Source organism: Podarcis vaucheri (genome assembly GCF_965113315.1).
Source record: "Podarcis vaucheri genome assembly, chromosome: 13".
Classification (NCBI taxonomy): domain Eukaryota; kingdom Metazoa; phylum Chordata; class Lepidosauria; order Squamata; family Lacertidae; genus Podarcis; species Podarcis vaucheri.
In genome coordinates, this window is record NC_138751.1 from 33,399,588 (window position 1) to 33,421,089 (window position 21,502).

At 45.4% G+C, this 21,502-nt stretch overlaps 1 protein-coding gene across 2 annotated transcripts in view; it reads right to left on the bottom strand.

Moving 5' to 3' along the window:
* Positions 1-1,929: 1,929 nt before the first annotated feature.
* The window catches only part of SOCS7 (suppressor of cytokine signaling 7), a 33,112-nt gene continuing 13,539 nt past the window's right edge, over positions 1,930-21,502 (bottom strand). For both annotated transcript variants that reach the window (XM_082197257.1, XM_082197258.1), the window contains 6 exons: positions 16,499-16,629; positions 14,598-14,766; positions 14,186-14,314; positions 12,315-12,450; positions 9,484-9,642; positions 1,930-8,376 (listed from right to left, as the gene is read on the bottom strand). In XM_082197257.1, the coding sequence (XP_082053383.1) occupies positions 9,522-9,642; positions 12,315-12,450; positions 14,186-14,314; positions 14,598-14,766; positions 16,499-16,629 (686 nt within the window). In that variant the 3' untranslated portion in view covers positions 1,930-8,376; positions 9,484-9,521. The remainder of the gene's footprint in view (positions 8,377-9,483; positions 9,643-12,314; positions 12,451-14,185; positions 14,315-14,597; positions 14,767-16,498; positions 16,630-21,502) is intronic.

Here is a 21,502-nt window from a genome sequence, read left to right on the forward strand (position 1 = left end):
TGCCAAATTCAATGTATTTTTTCAAACTTTTTTTGTTAAAAAGGCCATTTTCACATTTTATGTGTGTAGATTCCACCCTGTCTACATCTGTATTGGAATTTTCAGATTTTTAACTCTGATTTGTCTTACTGCCTGAAGTGTTGGGCAATCAGCATTGTGGAAACAGCAGTTCAAAATACCTTTTTATTTTATTTTTCCAGGTTCATTCACCAGGTGGGGCTGGAAATGTCCTGTCTGATCCCCAGTCCATGCAGCCGACCCAGAGCTTTGACACACAAACGTTTCTTGAAAATGAGTCCTACCCACTGATCTGGACTTTCTAAAAATAGCCACCAGGTTCCAGGATTTTTATTTCTAGGGTTTCCTTGGGGAGAAACTGCAGCTGCTTGGGCCTGCGAGCCCAGACTCCCAGTGTTTGCTTTTAGCTAGGTGAGGGCTGTTGCAGTTACTACACTGGAAACGTACTCTGAATATGCCTAGAAGCAGTCTAGCTCCAAGTATTTCATCCATTGCTTTGCCTAGAAGGGTAGAGCCTTCTGCCGCTAATACAATCGACATTTAAAATCTAGGCTTGCCCCCAAGTTGCATTAGCTTGAATACATCCCTTATTTATATCAGGAATTTTGGAGCGGAGGCAGGGATTATGATGCCAGCAATGGGCAGAGTCAAACCAGAAGTGGTCTGAGTTTCTGCCAGAAGAGGACAGGACCTGGGCTAAGGGCATATTTCATTCATTTATTTTCACTTTATTACTTTCTATTTAAATTATTTTTTATTTCTTTATATTATCATTTCATTATAGACTACAGTTGTTGAATAATAATAATAATTCAACAAGTTTTCTCCCCCCTTTTCTTCTTTTGCCTTATAATTCATTCATCTTTAATAAATATTAATAATAATAACAATAATAATTACCTGCCCTACAACTTAAGGTCCCAGGGTGGGTTACACAACAAAAACCCAATACCAGGCAGAGGGCCTTCTCGGCAGGGGCACCCACCCTATGGAACGCCCTCCCATCAGATGTTAAGGAGATGGGTAATTATATAAAATTTAGGAAACATCTGAAGGCAGCCCTATATAGGGAAGCTTTTTAAGGTTTTACTATGTTTTTATATATGCTGGAAGCTGCCCAGTCAACCCAGTCAGATGGCTACAAATAATAAATTATTATTATATCAAAAACCGTTTTAAACAACTTGAAATCACAAAAATATGGTGGGTTCTAAAAATAACACATTTTCTAAAAATCTAAAAATAACACATTTTCAACAAACAAGGTAGCAAAATGTTCAGGAATGGCCAAGCCTCAGCTACCATCACTGAGCCTCTCATGTTTCCGTTCCCCCTTTTCCTTTGCTAGTCATAATTCAAGAAAATCCCAACAAGATCAACACAAGATTATGCATAAAACAAGCTTGGAGAGCTTTCGAAATAGATCACCACTGTTAAAGAGAAATTTCTGCCCTTTGCATGGCTAGAATATAGCTTAGAAATGCTTTTAAATTAATATTAATGTTGGACTCTAAACCCTGTGATTTGATGGTGCTGATTTTTAATATATATTTTTGTTTGTATGTTGCACACGGCTTAAGAGACTATTTTGATAAGTGGCTTAGAAATGCTTTTTAAATAAATGGGGGAGGGGGGAATACTGTCCAAAAGGGCAACTATCACTTTACTTGCTCTGCAGCCATTTTTGCTTCTTTCTGCTTCTGCCCCCCTCTGGCATGTGGCCCCCAGAAGTTTCCTCATGAAGGAATGTGGCCCCTGAACTGAAAATGCTCCCATTTCTAGTGGCCTACTGTTGTAAGCATTATGGACGAAAGTGAAGAACTTCCAAATACTTGAAAAATTAAGAGGGCAAGTTTGAACATTCCAAATGAATTTTCCAACCCCTGCAAAATAAGACAAGAGCACATAAGGGACCATTTAAGTATTTTATTTCAAACCCCACTCCCCACCCCCTGTCAAACAACCACCCATAGGCAGAAGGGGGGACCCCCCAAAAAACCAACAAAAAAAAAACCAACCCCACAATAGAAATGAGATACAAACAGGAGAGGCAAAGTTCTCTCCCATGGTTGACAAAATTTACCCAATAAAGGAAAGGGGGGGGGGATTCCCCCACCCCAACTTTGGGGCAAAATTATTCAGTACATCCGTTTTCCAGACAGCACCTGCAGCAGTTACAAATGTATCCACATGAAAAACCAAAAACGTGCCTATTGATACAATATATACAGACAAGGCCATTCAAATCCCAGTCCTCAGAACAGTCTAACCCCTCCCAAAAGATGTCTTAAACACACCCAAAGTGCATTTATCTTCATATAAAAGCATCTCCCCCTCCCCGTCCCACACGTTTAAGATTGGCCCGCAAGTCTGGTTGGTTTTTGTTTCTTTTAAAACATTTTGTATATTTTCAAAAATAAATTACAGCAGCTATTTCAATAAATTAAACACACATACACACACTCACACACACAGCGCAAACTTGGGAGTTCAGCAAAATAGCTAACAAAAAAAAACAACAAAAACCTTTTCAGTGCAGTCAGGTGGGATCTTACTTAATCAACGTTGCTGGAGGAATATGCAAGGTTTCAAGTCGTACACAAATGATGGCTTTCCAGTGTTATTACTGAAGCATACACATTCACTTTTGCGTTTCCCACGAACCTTTTCTGATCAAGCAGGGCTTTTTAGTACCATTTTACCTTGTGCAATGGAAAAACTACCAGAGGCATCCCCTGTTCCGCCCAGCCTTTTTGAACTGTCCCAGCAGCTCATAACACTAGTAATTTTACGAGCATAGAGTAATTTTGCGGTCCCTTCAAAGGCGTTCGTTCATGAAAGGATAGGTGGCTCTCCAAACGAGCTCATAGGGCAGTTGCCAAGAAGTGAAATTGACAAGGCCAATTTCTGGGCTAATCCATTTCACCCCTCCGCAAGACTTGTGAAGAGCTTCCAGTTTTGTACAGCTTCCAATGCCGCAAGCTGATTGAGCAATCGAGTCAGAATTACAGCCAGCCAAGAGAACTGATTTGAGTTATGCTGGCTCTTCCTGGGCTCGCAAAAGAATATGAGGGCTGCCCAAGGTCCAGAAGGCCACCCCCTATACACACAACTTGTATGATGCACTCAACTTGTAGGCACTAGGAAGTGCAGCTTAGAAGTTGCATGGGCTGGAACCAGGTGAAGCTGCTAGGACTTCAAAGTTTAGAGGGGGCAGGAATCCACAGCTTTTGTGACATCATCAAGGTCAAAACTAAAGCCATATTTGCAAGAGGGAAAATCTCCACTATGGCCAAGTAGTTGATGGCAGCTGACACACAACTTTTTTGGAGGGGGACATTTTTATAATAATAATAATAATAATAATAATAAGAAGAAGAAGAAGAAGAAGAAGAAGAAGAAGAAGTTCAACAGTTTTGGTGTCTTCAAAAAAACAACAACCCTGGCCTATTGACAGCTGGCCTGTGAATAGTGTTTTGAAACCCAGGTCGTAGGAGGAACACAACAAAATGCACTTCTATCCAAACACACAGGCCCAAAAGACTTGTATCTAACCAGCCTTGGACTTTCTATGTTCATCTGAATGCAGAAGGAAAAACTTGCACCACTGACCCAGGGCGAAGGTGGTCGAACGTGCATATTTCCACAATGCAGAAATCTGTGAAACCCTAAAACTTGAAGAACCAAAGCATCATCATCATCATCATCATCATCATTATTATTATTATTGGCATCTAGACTTGGTTTCTTTGTGGGCCAGAACAGCGCTTATGCAACAGTAAAAAGTAATAAAGAAAAAGCAGGGGAGACAGTAAGAGTGCGTAACATTTTGAATCCATTGCATTTTGGATGTACAGTCCCGTTTGACTTCCAAAACATTATGAAACCAAGGCGCGGCTTCTGACTGGCTGCAGGAAGCTCCTGCAGCCAATCAGAAAGCGGTGCTAGACGTTTGGCTTCCAAAAACCGTTTGAAATCCGGAACACTCATTTCCAGATTTGCAGCGTTCAGGAGCCAATTTGTTCGGGAGCCAAGGCATTTGAGATCCAAGGTACGAATGTACTGAGGACATACCAGGGATGGATGAACCTTGCCCTCTCCACCTTGCCCTCCAGACTCCCAAGTCTACAGCCTCTCACTAGACCGGCTTCACAGCCCAAGCATTGGACTGGATTGTGTGCTCTTGATGCCTCTTGTTTGTCTGAAGAGTGGGTAGAGAGGGGGAGCTTGAGTATGTGTAGAAAACCAGCCTAGTTCACAAAGCTAAAATTGACATTTTGTCTCTGGCCCCCCGCTGGGATGTGGCCCTCACAGGGTTGCCCAGAAAGGAATGTAGTCCTCTGTTTAAGGTTCCCTCACCCAGAAGAAGAAGAAGTAGTTTGGATTTGATATCCCACTTTATCACTACCCGAAGGAGTCTCAAAGCGGCTAACGTTCTCCTTTCCCTTCCTCCCCCACAACAAACACTCTGTGAGGTGTGTGGGGCTGAGAGACTTCAGAGAAGTGTGACTAGCCCAAGGTCACCCAGCAGCTGCATGTGGAGGAGCGGGGAAGCGAACCTGGTTCACCAGATTACGAGTCTACCGCTCTTAACCACTACACCACACTGGCTCTCATCCCATGACGAACATCAAAAACCTATGGGCATATTGCTCTTCCACACAGCCAAAGTAAGCACAGTTTGATAAGCCTGCCCCCCCCGCCACACTCCAAATTCTAAATTTTATCAAGAGGCATCACTGACCAGAAGGGTGAGAAAAGTACCCACAGTGTACTTCCTAGTTCCATATGCTGGGAAGAAGAAGCTGTAAATTAACTTAAGTAAGGAATATAATGTAGACCTTATAGTAGCCTGCACCGACCTGGTTCCCCCCCCCTCCAGACACCCTGGACTACAAGTCCCATCAGCCCCAGCTGTCGCTGATGGGAGTTGTAGTCTCAAACATGTGGCTGGCACCAGGTTGTCCAAAGGCTGCCTCACACGGAGGCGATACACCAAGAAACTCCCAGAACCAACCTGATCACAACAAATAAATAAAAATAAATATATATTTTTAAAAAAGGGCAAATGATTCTAAGACAGAGAGCAAAGCCAAAAACACACTCCAGTTTGTTCCGGAGTGTAACAGTTTTTTCATCCCACGCATACCCCTTCTGCTATTACAAAAGGATGGGAAAATGAGACGCTCCGTCAGAAACACACCAAAGCAACCATTCAGTCAGGAGCACAGACGACAGAAAGCTACAGTGCAGAATTTAATTCTCGCTGCCTGACACTCACGCACGACGACTCACACATTTCCCAAAAATAGAAAACTCATCAAAAGCAGCCCCAACAAGGGAAGAATTTAAACCAAATGGGTGGAGGAGGGGAAGAGAGATTTTTAAAAAGAGAGGTTCCTTTCACAGGAAATCCATTACAGCAGTGGACTGAGATGGACGCAACAGCGGCCAAGGGAAGCCACAGGACTCCCTGCAAGTTATTTACACGTGATTGGCCTTTGCTACTTTTAGCAGTCAGTCAACAGAGTTCTAGAGGTGTTCCAAGTTCCACAAATGGCGGGAGGCTCCGAGGAGATACCAGGCTTCCGGCACTGGGTTACGGTTTGTGCGTGTTTGAACAGGATTTTAAGAAACGTTTCCACCCAGCACCATTGGAGGCGGCAGGTTTGTGAGACCTTCTGGTCTCTTCTTCTTCCTTGAACCAAATATTTTTCAAGGGGGTGGTGGGAAACAAGGCAGGGGGTGCAGGGAGAGAGAGAGACAGACAGACAGAGAGGAAAAAGCTCTCCAAGTCCACCAAAGATCAGGAAGTGTGCCATTTCAATTGAGGAGAGCAGATACGATGAGCTGGGAAACCACGAAAACTTGAGACAGCCTACAATGCAGTCCCAGGCCTTTGCACTATTCACTAGAGAGGCAGCGACGGCATTCTTTTGCAGATAGGAGCAGAATCTTCAATCTCCTTTTGGTAGTTGAAACTTAATTCCAGCACCTTTTTAAAGTCCTCCTTTGCAGCAACACACACACACACAAACTCTCCAAGCACATTAGAACAAAATGGATTTTCTTTCCAGTGCATCATTCTATATCCAAATGCACACGCAGGAGGGTCGTCTGGTTCATTTATGATCATTCCTGGCATGGAAAGTGTTCAGTAGTTGCACGTCAGCAAGCCTTCTTTCCCCCCAGGATTGCATTATTTGCTGCCACAAATAATGGCACAGCTCCAAAAGCAACATGGCCCCATGTATTGCAGCAGAGGGCGAGGTCCTTCTTCTCACCTCTCCCCAGTGTTATCAGGAACAAGTCAAGGGGAAGAGTTCCAGGAACCTGTAGCTTTCCCATCTCCTATCGCAGGGCACACCCAACTCCTTCATTGGCTCATGTCTACACAAAGTTGTCTTGGCTGCTGTAAGAACTGTGTTGCAAGACGACAGACCTCCAGGGAAGGGCACCAGTTCCACCGCTCAATGCATCTTCAGTTCCCTTAGTTCGCAATCGTGCAAAGATGGGCGACAGAGAGCCTTCTTTGGGGGCAGAGCAAAAATGGGTGCCCAGGCAGTCAATCAAGAGCCAGTTGAAGAGCAAAGCAGGAGAACGAGATCCAAGGGCGTGTGTTTGTTTTGGGAGCTCCTGCACAAGAAGTTGCGAGGAACTAAATTTTGGAGCCCACCTCGAAACGCACCAAGTATGAATGGAAAGAAGAGAGGTCCACTTTCCTTAAAAGCCCCTGGGTTTTTGTTTTTAACAGAGGCGATCTTTTCATGGTTCAGCTTTTAGAAGACAATCTACTAGCCATCCTCTAGTTCTTCTTAAGAATATTCCAAAGTCTCAATGACTATAAGCCTCACAGTTTGCTATATCCAGTGTGTAGCGTGTAGACTTCCGGAAGTGGAGGCTGGAGCCTAGGTAAAACTCTTTTTTCACAGAATATGGAGCAAGCTTTACAACATAATAATAATAATAATAATAATAATAATAAATTAAGGTATCACAGCTTAAAAAAAAATCACCAAGAAATTATGTCAAGTACCTTTAGCTGGACATGGAAAGAGGATTTATCAAACCCACACAGAAAATGCACCTTTCGGATGTCAAAATCACTTCTGAACAGCTGTGAGCTGGTTTGCTATGATAATTTTTTTTAAAAAAAAAATCCCACTCCTTGCTGTTGTGGGGTGAACCATTAAGACAACACACAATATTTCTCTGTATTTAGCAAGTTTCCCACTAGGGCTAGAAGATGAGAATATCCGTCTTCCTTGGATGGGAAACCATGGAAAGCTCACTCCAGACTTTCGTTCTCTCCTTCCCACTCGCACAGCGGGGCCTGGGGTTAAGGTGCTTCGCATGTTAAGAAGATTCAAGGAGGCATTTCCTTTGGCCAAGTCTGACTTATCCAGCAGGTCATCTTCGGAGAGACAGGTTGAGATGGGCAGCTCCGAAACTGGCTTCAGGTGCCCAGCTTTGCATCTTACTTCCACCTGATATAAGGAAATAAACCACAGCAGCTTGGAGCTCCTGTCTTAATAGCGGCGGGAGGGAAAAGGCAGAGACAGACAGCTAACAGCACTTGCAGTGGGGGGGAAAGCTTCGCAATGCTATCCGCATCCCATTTTCATCAGAAGGAAGGCAACAGCGTTCTGGCCCAGCTGGCCAGGCCCAGCCAACACCCCTTAAAATGCCATGGCGATTTTCCATTGTTTGAACAAGCTGATTGCTCCTCCATCCCAGCCTTCCTTATGGAGCAGGAAGCCACAGCTCAGCTCATCATTCGCTGCCCTCCCCAACCCCTCCCTCTGCTCCCCTCTGCCTTTGGCCTTACATCCCCAACACAACTGCTTGATACAGCTGGGTATACCTTGGGCTCAGGCCCTGCTTGCAAAAGCAGTGTTCTCCCACAAGGACAATTTGACAGGGAAACACCGGGGTTGGTTTGTTTTCTCGGCTCGCTAAGTCTCAAGAGTCTGCTGCACCTTCAACCCCAGCCCCCCAAAGCCCACCCCCAGCCCAAAAATGCCAGACAGGTCAACAAAATGTAAAAACCGGCTCACTATTTCCCATGCTGGAAGAAAGGGGAGGGAGGGGGAGGGAAGCACCAAAAAATATAAATTTAAGAAGAAAAATATCATGACATTCTCCATGTTTCCAGGAGCTTGCAGTCCAGTTTTCGGCAGATTCCAAAATATCGTTATGGAACCAGATGGGGTCATGGCTCCTGTTTCTCTGCGCACAGCTGTGCTTTCTTTTCAAGCCCTGGGTCCTCTCTGGAGGCCAAGAAACAGCCAGAAAGCAAGCGCCAGGAGTCGTCTCCAACGCGGCTTCCACAGCGACAGGATACTGGTGACCGAATTCCTAATTTGGGATGGGTGAAGAAAGACAGAGGGGAACAACATTTAAGTTCAGACCACTAGACAGAGCCAAATGGCATCAGATCCTTGCTTTTGCAAATCCAAAAAATGAAAAGACCAAAGGGCTGGGGGCTGCATATACTTTGCGCTTCTGTGACAGGACAGAACTTCGCATTGGTACAAGTGTGGAATCCCGAAGGATTCTATTTTTTAAAAAAATCAAGTTTCCAGCTTTTATATTTGTGAAGAAGAGCTTATACGCATGATGCCAGCATAGCACCGATTCAGACTTCAGACTTGCGTGGATTTCCTTCCTTACAGCTTTTTAAAGTAGCCTTGGACCGAACAACCCTTCAAAAACAGAGGGCTGTCCTCTGTGAAGTCCAACCCGGACAAAAGGCGCCTGTAAGACCATGAAGCCTGGAGCCTAAAATTACCTGACTGTGTCAGTGGTGTCAAAATAACCACCAGGAAAAGGTGATAAAGACAACAGAAGCAGAGGACAAAACCACTAAGAGGAAAAACTAACTGGGAAAAATAATCCATGAAACAAGTTTTTCTAATGTCTGGCAATAATGCCGTAAGTTTCCAAGGACAATATTTCCCAGTATGAATTCCCTATCCTCCAAGTGTCCTTCCTCCCTGTCCTTCCATCCCTCAAGACCCCTTTGTTCCATTGGCAAAAGCGATCGATACAGCCAGAGTCCCAAACCACCAGGGGCCCACCGAATCCCAGACTCCAAGCCTTCATTTCATTCTAAAGGAAGACCCTTGTTGTACCACAACTCCCATCATCCATGACTACTGGTCCTGCTAGATAGGGATGATGGGAGTTGTAGTCTAACAACAGCAAAGTTTGAGAAATACTGCGTGGTGTGGCCTATGGATGAGAAACAAGATATTGCAGGGGCTCCAACTCCCCTCATCCTCAGCCAGCACAGCCAATAGGCCAGGGATGCTGGGAGTTGACAGGCCCGCAACGTCTGGAGGACCACGGGTTCCTCATTGTAGAACTGTCGAGTTGGAAGGGACCCCATAGTCATCTAGGAAGGAGTCGCAGATGAAGAATCCCTGCTCCAACCCTTGTATATACAATAATTTTTTACGTTACCATTGGTGACAGCAGCACGGCGGGAGGGGGGGCCCTCGCTACGTTGAAGACTCTGCCTCTTGCTTCTGTTTGGAAACAAGCTGAGCTTCCTTCAGGGAGAGATACACCTCCTCCTGGGGGTCGTAGTAGTAGAATTTGCGGATGTACGAGATCAGAGGCCTAAGGGAACAGAGAGCCGAGGGACACTCAAGAGATCTTGTGGGTTGTGGAGTGGAAGTGAATCACCTCCCTTATAAATAAAGACTCGAAAATGGCTGCAAATCGAAACTGGGGTTACCTCTGCAAACACAACGTCAATCTTCAATGGGTAGGAGTTTGGAACCCACTGACTGGGGCTACCCTATACACCCTTGCTCCAAGAGGATTATCATGATGACAGAAAAAAGAGGGAAGGCACAGTAAGCTGGGGGATCTTTTTCAGGTCAAGGGCTGCATGGCCTCAAAAATAAACCTGCCACGGGCCACATTTCAGTGGGGGAGGGCAGGACTACAGGCAAAAGTGAGCAGAGTGATGGGTGCAACTCCTCCCTTTCTAGGCAATGTTTCAACTGCAGGAGAGTCAGAGGGTTCCAAGCACAAATACCCTCTCCTCTTCATCATCCAGGCAAGCAGAGGATATCGTTCAGGAGACACATTCCAGCTAGGAATAGGGGATGGAGGAGGGTTGGGGTGACGTGGGAAGAACCCCAGAGAGGGCAGGAGGGCTACATTTCTGTGCCCAAGGTTCCCCACCCCTGCACTAAGAGAAGGACCGACATATACAGGAAGAGACTTAAAACTGTGTTCTACTGCAGATGAGGCCCAGATCTAATTATGTTCAAACTCTTGTTGGAATTCAGCCATCCTAAGGCCTCTGCACCCTGTCCCCAACTTCTGGGTTCTCTGCTCTCTCACACACACTCTCTGCCTCTCCCAGGAAAAAGTTAACAGCTCCAGGGCCAGAATCAGCTTCCTTCCCCACACCACCCCAGCTCAACACGCTTCCCTCTGTAACCAACACATAGGAAGTTCTTAAACATTTTGCTAACACCACTAGTTAGTTCAACCTGTAAGTGCGGGAAGGAGAGTATCACAGATAACTCCCTCTACCCTGGGGCCTTTCCAGCAATTTACAGCACAACAAAAAATGCAGAGCAACTACTCGTTTGTGGAATCCCCAGATGTTTCCCCTCAAGCAAGCCGTTTGCTCCAGGCAACATCCCATTATCCCAGAGTGCAACAGCAGCAGACATTGCGGGTGCTTGGAAAAAAGTTGGTCCTTTTCCCTCCCTCCCTCCCTGCCACCGTTTGATGTGGAGTGCTTGTCTGGAATGCCATTGCTCAAGGTCTTGTTGCCACCACTGGATTACTCCACTCCATCTGACGGCATGCAGTTTGTGTGTGTTTGTGCGAACCAGCGCCACCCCTCCCCCCAAAAAAATCACATTTGAGTGATGTGGGGTGATACTTAAAAAAAAAAAAATCTCTAGCATTGCATCTGTGATACTCTAGAGCAGAGGTCAGCAAACTTTTTCAGCAGTGGGCCGGTCCACTGTCCCTCAGACCTTGTGGGGGGCCCGGACTATTTTTTTGGGGGGGTGGGGGATGAACCAATTCCTATGCCCCACAAATAACCCAGAGATACATTTTACATAAAATAGCACATTCTACTCATGTAAAAACACACTGATTCCCGGAATGTCTGCGGGCCGGATTGAGAAGGTGATTGGGCTGGATCCAGTCCCGGGCCTTAGTTTGCCTACCCATGCTCTAGATCAGGGTTTCCCAAAATTTGGGTGTCCAGCTGTTGTTGGACTACAACTCGCATCATCCCTAGCTAGCAGGAACAGTGGTCAGGGATGATGGGAATTGTAGTCCAAAAAGTTTGGGAAACCCTGCTCTATAGTCACACAGGAAACTCCCTGCTTGATGCTGCAGTCACCGAGTATGCAATGTGCTACGTGTCAACCTAACCCTAAGTGACACAAACACCCAAGGAAGGGAAGGGGCACCTATGTCTCTCCCCAGATACTGTTGGGCTAAAGACTTCACCATCCCTGATACCACTGGCTGTGCAGAAAGAGGGTCCAAAAGTTATCTACTGTATATAGCAAGGGAGGGGCATTTTAATCACATGCTGATTTGCATCACCACCTCTAGGAGAGTATAAGCCAGTGGCCTCCAAAACCATCCCCCACCCCCACCCCAAAATTGCTGAGGATCCTGGTGGACCACTTGAAAATTTTCCTGCCCGTGGTAGCCAATGTACTGTGCCATGCTAGGTGCTGCAAGACATGTATTTTTCATTGCTTCTTTTAGCTCTTGCATATTGCGTTCCAGTTTCAATTCCATAGAAGCGATAAAAATGCAACTGAACTAGGACTATTTATTGCAATGGATGTACCATGCCCAACCAGAGATACCCATGGGCTGCCTAAATGAAGGTGAGGGGTCATTGGGGTTCCCACAGAACAGAGTTTGGGAATCCCTGCTATAAGTTATTAGAGGCTCACACAGGTCAACTCCCTCCTCCCATCCAACTTTCTGTAGGTCACAGTTGTTTTTAGAAGTTTTCCTTTAAAAAAACAAAACAAAAACACCTTAATTTTACAAACCTAGATACCTCTTCATATCTCAGAAGTCCCCTGAGCATGCAGTAAAAAACTCAAAAGCCTTATCTTTGGATGACCCCATTCAGTTTCCAAACTGATATGCACACAACCTCTTGGCTTTGCTATTAGACGGAACAATGATGAAGAAGACGCAGCAGCGAGATTTCTGTACCTAGGGTCTTCCTTAAAATGGAGTTGGAAAAAACACAAAACAAAGCACAGAACGGAACGGAACCTTACTTGGGGAGCGGTAGTTCTGGAATGTGATCGATGCGGACCAGCTGCCTTATCCGGAAGCGGCAAAGGTGCTGTAGCGATTTAACGTTGCTAAACCTAGAGACAGGATAGAGGAGCTGGACAGGGGTCGGAGGGAGACCTGCAAGTTAAAAGTAAGTAAATAAATACATTGGGAGTGGGGGAGAAATTCTCAGGAAATATCTCTGCAGCTATCTCAGAAACATCTGAGAAAGATATTTGTTAGGAGCGTGAGGCCAAGTGAGTGCTGGAAGCCTCCCCAGCCACTGCCTGTATTGGACACTTGCTGGAAGCCTCTCCAGCCACTGCCTGTATTGGACACTTGCTGGAAGCCTCTCCAGCCACTGCCTGTATTGGACACTTGCTGGAAGCCTCTCCAGCCACTGCCTGTATTAGACACTTGCTGGAAGCCTCTCCAGCCACTGCCTGTATTAGACACTTGCTGGAAGACTCTCCAGCCACTGCCTGTATTAGACACTTGCTGGAAGACTCTCCAGCCACTGCCTGTATTAGACACTTGCTGGAAGCCTCTCCAGCCACTGCCTGTATTGGACACTTGTTGGAAGCCTCTCCAGCCACTGCCTGTATTAGACACTTGCTGGAAGTCTCTCTAGCCACTGCCTGTATTGGACACTTGCTGGAAGCCTCTCCAGCCACTGCCTGTATTGGACACTTGCTGGAAGCCTCTCTAGCCACTGCCTGTATTGAACACTTGCTGGAAGCCTCTCTAGCCACTGCCTGTATTGGACACTTGCTGGAAGCCTCTCTAGCCACTGCCTGTATTGGACACTTGCTGGAAGCCTCTCTAGCCACTGCCTGTATTGGACACTTGCTGGAAGCCTCTCTAGCCACTGCCTGTATTGGACACTTGCTGGAAGCCTCTCCAGCCACTGCCTGTATTGGACACTTGCTGGAAGCCTCTCCAGCCACTGCCTGTATTGGACACTTGCTGGAAGCCTCTCCAGCCACTGCCTATATTAGACACTTGCTGGAAGTCTCTCTAGCCACTGCCTGCATTGGACACTTGCTGGAAGCCTCTCCAGCAATTGCCTGAGCCCCCGCTCTCCTTCTAGTAAAAGACTTGGCCCTACACATCTGCTATGTGTTAGGAGTGTAGCGGAACTCACAATCAAAAAAATCTAAATGTTTGGCAGGGCAGGAAGCCACGAGTAAAATTTAAGATATTGACGGATGCCAAAGAAGGAGGTAGACTTGCCCTGCCAGACCCCTAAACTTTGTTGTGAACCATCTGCCTTTTGCTGGCTGAGAGAATGGTTGCTTCTTGAAAGCACTGAAGTATTGGATAATGGCAGATGAAGTTGATGGACTATATGGAATTGGCGGAAATGACTGGCAAGATCCAGGAACAGGGAGAAGAATCGGGGGAAGAAGACTGGAAAAAGTTTAAAGACTATTTATAGAAATATTGTAAAATTAATGAATGTTAGAAGAATGTTGGAATGAAATTATATGGCTTTAGTAGAAATGTCATAAGGAATTAAGTATAAATAGAGCAATAGAAAATTAAAGGAAAAAATAAGGCAAGAATGTGTTAAGATAATTATAGGATAGAAAACAGAGGAAGATGGAAAGGAATTGCTGAAACAATAAATAGAAGTGGAATACAAAAAGGGAGGTGTGAGGAGGTCGTTGGAAATAAGCGAAGGAAAGATAAGATATTGAAAATGTTTGAGGTGTTTTTAAATTGTTTTTGTTTGTTTTTGTATGTGGTGTTTTTGTATTGTATTTGTATTGTTCTTTTTTTTGTAGTGTTGTGTTGAAATTGTTCGAAAAGTAATAAATATCATTTTTTTAAAAAGCATCTAAATGTTTCACACGCACATTTAAATACATACCTGGAACCCTGGATCGCAAGAAATAAAGGAACTTCCCATTTTTGGAGTGCATGATGGCACGCTTGATGAACTCCACCACGGACTGGCAGCGGTCTTCAAACTTGGGGTGGCACCAAAGGCTGAAGGTCCCTGCCAATGAAGGAACATTAAGGGGCATGTTGGACAGAAAAGCAGAGGGTGGAAGAACATCCATTTGGTATGTGAATGTGTCCCCCCTAGACTCTACAAAATAACGGCAATCTGCACAGGTGAGTGGATAGAATGCTAGCACTGAGAGATCAGGCTTAAGAGTCCAACCTATATCACAGATGCTCCCTTGGGCAGATTCCTCTCGGTGTGAACTTGACCTTCTCTGCAAGATGAGTAGGATGCCACCCGAGGTTAATGCCCTTGCCCTGCCCTCAAGGCTCACCTCTGTAATGCTCCATTCTGGTGTGGTGGGTTATACCCTGTGATCGAAAGCTGAGGCTCAGGATGTACCGAGGATCAGAGCTGTCACGAACCAAGAAGGATCCGTCAGGTTTCCCTTTCAACTTCATTTCAGCATCTTCCCAGTTCATTGGTCCCCAGTACCAACCGCACTGTTGGTTTTTTTCAAAGAAGAAGAAGAAGGAGGAGGAGGGACATTTTAATTAAAAGGTACAAGGAAACCAGTTAGGTTTTTTCCAAGCCTTTTGTAGCTTACTGTCACAGCATAATGATTTGTCTTTGCAACACTGTCTAAGTGACGTTCCACACAATGGGATTTCCTCATCCTTTTGCTGTGCTGTTCCCCCTCCCCCCAAAATCTACTCCAGAATCTGGAGCAGATTTTGATGGTGATCAGGGAACTGCAGGAGAGAAGAAAGATGGCAGGGAAAGCCGGTTGCAAAAACAGAAGTCTGTAGCATGCGTAGAACCGCAGTTTTATGTACAACCCAATGTGTTTTGTTTTTGGAATTGTGGGATAAATGGGAATCAATCTGATTAAACAGCAAACTTTTACAAGCATGTGGCTGTACATTCCAGCTCCAGCACCTACTTTCTGGCTTAGCTAAGGAAAGCAGGGTTGAACTAATTTACGCTAAGCAAAAGATTACTTAAATCATCCAGGCATAACTCAAGTAGGCAGTTCCCTGTAAAGTTGTTAGAGGAATTTCACTGGCACAGAACCAGAGAAGCATGAGTCATTTATTTTCCCTTACGTTATTACAAAATAAGACACACCAGACTGCAAAACAGCAGAGTACGCGTGCAGGGCCGACCCACCCATGAGGCAAGGTGACTGACCACCTCAGGCGGTAGGATTCACAGGAGCAGCAGATACCGCTCTCAATCTTTCTTGCCCCACTTGTTCCTGATGTAGGTCTTCCCTGGCCCTTTCTTCCTTGGCAGGGACCAGGGGAGCCATTTTAGGGTCCCGCCTCAGGTGGCAAAATGTCTTGGGCCAGACCTGCATGCACACGCCAGTTCCAAACCAGCTTTAACCATGTGCACAATATAGGGTCAGCAAAACCACAGGTTCTGTGCAAGCTCTGGCAATCCACACTTTACCACACACAGAGGCATTTTACTTTTAGCCTCTGTGCTCACGATGGAAGCTGAGCATCATCACAACAGAACCATCATAAGAACCTCCGCTGAACTTTCAAAAAATATATTTTCAGCCTTTCTTTTTCTATTTTTTAAAAAATTATTTATCCTTTCCAAATTTATACATTTTGCTAATTTTACAATCATTTTAACATTTCAAAACTTTGACTTCCTTCCCCTTCTTCCTGCGGTTCCTTAAATTTAATTTTAATATCTTCTGCAGATCCAAATTAACTTAATTTGCTCATTTATTCATCTACTTTAAATATATACTCTTATAAAACTGCAGATTATTACAACAATCCTGCCAATATTCTTATCTGTTTACAATTCATCTGTAAATATTCAATAAACCAATTCCATTCTTTTACAAAAAGATTGGTTATCTTGATTCTTTATTCTTCCGGTAAGTCCCGCCATTTCTGAATATTCCATCAGTTCTGGTATCCATTCTTCCTTTGCTGGGACTTCTGCTTCTTTCCATTTTGGGGCGAGTAACATTCTCGCCACTGTAGTAGCATACATGAATAAGTTTCTATACAGTTTAGGTAGTTCTGTCCCTTTAATTACCAAAAGAAAAGCTTCTGCTTTGTTTTGTTTTTTACAAACAAAAACATTTTCAATTCATTATGTATCATTTCCCAATAAGCTTTAACCTTACTACAAGACCACCACATATGCTAAAGAGATCCTTCTTACTCTTTACATTTCCAACACTTATTTGGTTTAGGTCAGCCTTACTTTTTCTAGCTCCCGCAAACTAGCTGCAAAACTGCTCGAGTCAGGCCGGTAGAGAGGGCACTGGAGGTGCTGTGCAGGTTGGCTGTGTACCGCTTCTGGTGCTCTGATCGGGATGATCCGGGGAAACGCATCTGAAAGGGGAGAGAAAAGGGTTAAGACATGCTGCCACCCAAGGAATTAAAAAGCCAAGGCGGCTGGTGGCAGCTGCCCATGGCAGCAAAATTCTACACCGGTCCTGAACAGGACACTACCGCCCCGCTCCCAACACAATGAAGAGACATTACTGAAAGTATAGACCAGGCATAGGCAAACTTGGTCCTCCAGATGTTTTGGGACTACAATTCCCATCATCCCTGACCACTGGTCCTGTCTGCCAGGGATGATGGGAGTTGTAGTCCCAAAACATCTGGAGGGCCGAGTTTGCCTATGCCTGGTATAGACCCTGCACCACAAGCAGTGGCAGCCTTCCAGATGTTGTTGGACTATTACTCCTATCATCCCTGACCACTGACGTTTGCTGGGGATGATGGGAGTTGAAGTCCGACAACATCTGGAGGGCCACAGGTTCCCCATCTCTAGCCTACAGCTGCCAAGAAACTGTTCAAAACCATAATATACTCTCTGAAATGTCATTAGAAGTTATATATATATATATATATATATACACACACACACACATACATACACACACACACACACACACACACACACACCACAGCAATATAAGAACTGGATTAAAACATCAATCAAGAAAACTGCTTGGATTAAATTATATAAATTTGGAATTAATTTGATATTAACTGGTATTTGTACACAGTGGTACCTCTGGTTACAAACTTAATTCGTTCTGGAGGTCTGTTCTTAACCTGAAACCGTTCTTAACCTGAGGTCCTACTTTAGCTAATGGGGCTTCCTGCTGCTGCTGCCACACCGTTAGTGCACGATTTCTGTTCTCATTCTGAGGTAAAGTTCTTAACCCAAGGTACTACTTCCGGGTTAGCAGAGTCTGTAATCTGAAGTGTTTGTAACGCGAGGTGTTTGTAATCCGAGGTACCACTGTAATTGGCAAAATTGTACTAATCCTGGGTAAACATTGGAAAACTAATAAAAAATTATTTATAAAAAAACACCCTAATACAGTATAATCTAGCCTCCTACAGTAAGCTTCACTCCCTATATCAGACCTAGCCATTTTCCACAAACCAATTCTTACTATTACAGTGGTACCTCAGCTTTCGAACATCTCCGTTGACGAACATTTCGGTTTTTCGAATGCCATAAGCCTGGAAGTAAATGCTTCGGTTTTCAAACACGCCTCGGAAGTTGAACATGCCACACAGCTTCCACTGAGTGCAAGATCAGTGAGGCCTAGCTGAGTTTTCGGTTTTCAGAACTCAAACAGTCTTCCGGAACGGATAACGTTCGAAAACCGAGGTACCGGTGTATAACCATTGTGTGCTCACCTTGGTGCCCAAGACAGCACTGGGCATCCTTGGGCAGCTACTAGGGCATCAGCAAAACCCACTTGCGATACCTGCCCTGAGCACCCTTGGTTTTGTTTTTTCACCCCTGGGCTGGCACTCTGAGCAGCATTGGGCAGCTGGATCTAGCCAACCTTTAAAATTCCCCTAATACCCCCCAAACTTAGCATTGGTGTGAGTCGCTGTGGGAAACTGAGGCACCACTAAATCAAGAGCCAACTCTGGCCCACCTCCTCCCCTGCTTTCCTCCTGGCGAGAGGTAAAAGTTTCTGGAAGGGAAGAGTGGTGGAGGAATGGAGCTCTTTGTACATAGGAAAAGAACCTGGCAAATGAATATTATGATTAGCTAGATTGGTCTTCTTTCTATAGATAGCTATGCTCAGATATCTTTAACCTTAAACACAATACCAAAATCAGCTAAAAAGAACTTTCCTCTATTTTTGACGTTCAGGCCATTGGAAATGTAACCACAATCAAGGAGGAGGAATCGTCAGACCTTGGGGTACCCCAAGGTTGGCAGAGGTACAAAATATTCAGGGGGGGAAGCTAATCAGGGCTGGGGAGGATCCCAAACAACCCAAAGAGAACTGAGCAAGTTTAGTGGCCATAGAATGCTATTTTTTGGGGTGGGACAGAAATCCAGGCGGAAGGGGGGATGCAATGGAGTACTTCTGGAGCGGGCATGGCTGGCTGACCGGATCAGGAGAACTTCTCCATGCAACGTTTTGTTGCAGCGCTCACTTCTCTTTAGCTAGCTATCTAGAACATTCACACCAACCACCAGTAGCCAGGAAACACTGCGTAGGAAGATCTTCCATTTCTCATCGGCTGACGAAAAGGAACCATAGATGTTTCTAGAGGTAGATCTCCCCCAGGCAGGGCATTCCATAAGGCAAGTGCCACTGCAGGCTAAATCCCTAATTAGTTCCCTGACTGAGATCTCACTTCACGCAGGGGGACAGAAGAAAGAGGAACCAGCCACAGGTCTCAGAAGGATGGAGTGAGGCTGAACCACACAAGAAGCAGAAGCTGTGGTGGGGCTGGGGAAAGGAGGGGCGACACAGAAGCTAGACACTGGACACTCCCAGTTGGGGAAAGCAAGTCTCTAGACCAGGGTCTCCCAAACTTGAGTCTCCAGTTGTTGTTGGACTACAACTCCCATCATCCCTAGCTAGCAGGACAAGTGATCAGGGATCATGGGAACTGTAGTCCCATAAAAACACCTGGAGACCCAAGTGTGGGAAACACTGCTTTAGGGTTGACATGTCTTGTTTTGGAGGGGAAACCTGGCAATCTGGGGCATGGGTGGCTTGGGGTCAGGCTCTGTATTGGGGAGCAACTGCACACACACAAAAACCTCAACAACTTTCCAGATATTTACTTCTTGAAATATGGCAACCCCACTCTAGACACACACAGCATCATTGCCCCAACAGAGGGAACAGCTCTTAATAGTGCTTCTGCTGACTTCCTACTTTGTTTCTGGCTATTAATTTAACTGGGCAGTTTTAAACAAGCCACTGTATGACCCTTGTCTTTTTAAAAACGAGGAGGCGGAAAACATGCCTTTGCTAAAACGAACCATTCCATAGCCTCAACTCATCTAAAGATGAACACCTTAAACCACATCAGGTACACAAACTGGCAATCCCTTCCTAGTATAAATCAGACAGGAATCCTCGTTGCTTGGTTAGAACAGTTTTATTCCAGGAGGCTCTGGCACTGCAAATGTTCCTCTGATGTTACATTCCTCCAATGTTTCATGCGTGTCGTATATTTTACACTTTTATTTTGTAAACTGGTTTTGAGACCCGGATGGTGAAAAGCAGGGTCTAATTTATTCCATCCAGGAAAAAGAGCTCCAGAGATGTGGAGCTGTTGCCAAGGCTGCCTTCAAATATAGCTCAGTTCAATAAATTTTAACCCAGTCTCTCTCAAGGAACTTATAGGGGTAATAAAGTGCCTATATCTTGGGAGGTTTAAGTCACTAGATAAAAGAAAGTCACTAACAGAGGGAGGAATTCTAAATACTGTACAGCCTTGCTTGGCCACAAGGGGCAGCAAAGTCATATACTTTTGGGGCCACCTTTAGTGGGAAATCTCAGTGGAAACCCGTTTGATTCCGAAGCAATTCTGTATTACGTGGGTAGCAAGAAACTCCTTGGTTTAAGGAGGTCGCTGATAAGGGGAATGGCAGGTTCTAATTATGTTTAGTAAATGTGCTTGCTGGTTTTGGTTGAGATACTGTTTGAGTTATACCACTCGGCAAGGCAGGTTATACTGGGCAATGTGGGGCAGAGTCCCACTGTTATTTTTTTCTGCACCCCAAAATCCAAACCTGTAACTCAGCCTTCCCATGCCCCACCATCCCACTGAGTCATGTTCATTCAGAAACTTTTCTAGAGCAGAGCCGTGTGTCGCGACATGTGTGTGTCAGCTGCAGTGTGTAATTGTGCCGGGCAAGCACTCCCCATGCTCCTTCCGGGGCTGGAAAGCGGTTAGTTTAACCTCCGGTTTGCGAGTTAAACTGAATTAAAGGTAAAGGGACCCCTGACCATTAGTTCCAGTCGTGACCGACTCTGGGGTTGCGGTGCTCATCTCGCTTTATTGGCCAAGGGAGCCGGCATGCAGCTTCCAGGTCATGTGGCCAGCATGACTAAGCCGCTTCTGGCGAACCAGAGCAGCACACGGAAATGCCGTTTACCTTCCCACTGGAGTGGTACCTATTTATCTACTTGCACTTTGACGTGCTTTCGAACTGCTAGGTTGGCAGGATCAAGGACCGAGCAACAGGAGCTCACCCTGTCGCGGGGATTCGAACTGCCAACCTTCTGATCGGTAAGTCCTAGGCACTGTGGTTTAATCCACAGCGCCACCTGCGTCCCTTTAAACTGAATTACTGTGTCTCAAAATGATGCAAAACTGAGTTACTGTGTCACAAAATAATGCATGTCTAAAAAGTGTGTGATCAGCATGAAAAGTTCAGAAAGCTCTGTTCCAGAGGCTTTTCTGCCCACCACTTTTGGCATGACCAGCTTAAAAATTACAGGGATATTTGACGTGGACTCCTAGAAATGCAAGACTTCCAGGGGCCAAAGTTTTCTCCTCTGACGCTCTGGTCCAAGAAGCATGCTTAGGTATCTGCTCTATTTTTTGATTTTTGCAAGGGAGGAAAATGGGAAGAAAACCAGTTGACCCTGCCTCCCCTTAGCTGCCCTGTCCACCAGTACAGCAGCTTCACTGGTTATGAGTATCACTGCTGGCTCACTGTGCAACAGCAGCATTATAGAGCCACCACTCACTTCTATGGGAGAGCAAAGAGGAAGGCAGAGCACAGCTAAGGTGGTGCTCCCCCCCTCCAATTCCAGACACCCGTTACACCAGTGTCAGGACAGTGCAGGCAAGTTCACTACCAGCAAGTCAAATTCATGGCACCAAGGACCAACAATGCTGACAGCAGCAGCTCTGGTTAAAAATAGCAACCCAGAACGCCCACGACTCTACCGTATATTCAATTACTCCA